Source organism: Ipomoea triloba, chromosome 10, assembly GCF_003576645.1.
Source record: "Ipomoea triloba cultivar NCNSP0323 chromosome 10, ASM357664v1".
NCBI lineage: Eukaryota > Viridiplantae > Streptophyta > Magnoliopsida > Solanales > Convolvulaceae > Ipomoea > Ipomoea triloba.
In genome coordinates, this window is record NC_044925.1 from 11,193,672 (window position 1) to 11,194,981 (window position 1,310).

Genomic DNA, 1,310 nt, shown 5'->3' on the forward strand with positions numbered 1-1,310 from the left:
CCGACAAGGCATAGCACCTATTGATCACTATTCCCTTGTGACAAAACGATTGAAAAACCGCGATTGTCGAGAACAGTAAGAGGCGATAATTGATATCTTTCGACGGTACGACCTTCCTTGAAATACTCAATTGGTTTGAACAGTGTTAACATTCTCACATCGATTCTCCTTGCTATAAATTCACCATTCGTCTTTCCATCAATCTGCTTGATTTTATAGCTTACATAAAAGAAATGGAAAATACGACATATCCCTCATCTTCGGATAACTCTTCCTTTTGGGATGACATTATCGTATCACCGTTAAGAGATAGTGCACAAAGTATAGATCGTACTGCTGTCGAAAATTTTGAAAATGCTCCACCAGAGTCGATTGATATAATTACTCCACCAGGTGTTACGGGTACAGATGTTGTGGCCGTTGATCAAGGTACTGCTGTAGTAGCGGAGGAAGATAATACCACTGCAGCGCTAGATGTAGCAGCTATGAATGCAAGTGTATTTCGTGGGAGAAAGAGAGCTAGAAGAACATTTTGTGATACTACCACGCTAACTTTTGAAAAATTTTCTGAATATTTTTATCTGCCTTCTGAACAAGCTGCAGAGGAATTGCAGGTTGGGCGCGAAGTTTTTAAGAAAAAGTGTAGGGAAGTGGGAATTTCCTACTGGCCTTATCGAAAACTCGTGAGTCTGGACAGATTATTGGCAAAAGTTCAGGTAATTTCTATATTCCTATATCTTTTTCAACTTAACATTTTCGAAGGGGGTTTAACAAAGTGTGATATAGGAATTTGGTGAAATCAAGGATCAAGCTGAACTGCAAAGAACAATTAAGGGGCTGGAGGACGAGAGAGATGCGATACTTCAAAATCCAAATTTAGACTTGGCTGAAGCAACAGTAAGGCTTAGAGACAAATGTGATAGGAATAGTTCTAGAAAGAGAAGGTATATAGATCCAGCAGCTTTTCCTTCAACTACTCCTGGAAGTTCATCACAAGCTCCTATATTTTCTGATATTCCTGAATTAGCACCGGAAGCTTTTCCTTCCACTACACCTGGGAGTTCATCACAAGCTCCTATATTTCCTGATATTCCTGAATTAGCACCAGAAGAAATACAGGAGGTACTTGCTTGGCTAGATGAGGATGATCCTCCTCCCAAAAATATTAGCGACAAATAAGCATAGAGAGCATGGATGGAGAATACTATGTATAAAAAAAAATCTCTTTAGATCATGTATAGGCGTACTGCAAGTAACATACGAAAGCATCACAATTTTATATATGTATATATATATATATATATATATAT

The 1,310-nt window shown here is 38.2% G+C and overlaps 1 protein-coding gene across 1 annotated transcript; it reads left to right on the plus strand.

Annotated features, from left to right (window-relative positions):
- Positions 1-233: 233 nt before the first annotated feature.
- On the plus strand, positions 234-1,179 carry LOC116033138 (protein RKD1-like). Its single transcript, XM_031275895.1, has 2 exons — positions 234-716; positions 787-1,179. Exons 1-2 carry the CDS (start codon positions 234-236, stop codon positions 1,177-1,179), a joined length of 876 nt encoding a protein of 291 aa, XP_031131755.1.
- Positions 1,180-1,310: the final 131 nt, after the last annotated feature.

What these genes read in the sequence shown, in the direction of transcription:
- LOC116033138 (XM_031275895.1), top strand. Translation starts at nt 234, where the DNA reads ATGGAAAATACGACATATCCCTCATCTTCGGATAACTCTTCCTTTTGG. An exon ending in GATTATTGGCAAAAGTTCAG is followed by an intron (nt 717 to 786) that starts GTAATTTCTATA and finishes AGTGTGATATAG; the next exon opens with GAATTTGGTGAAATCAAGGA.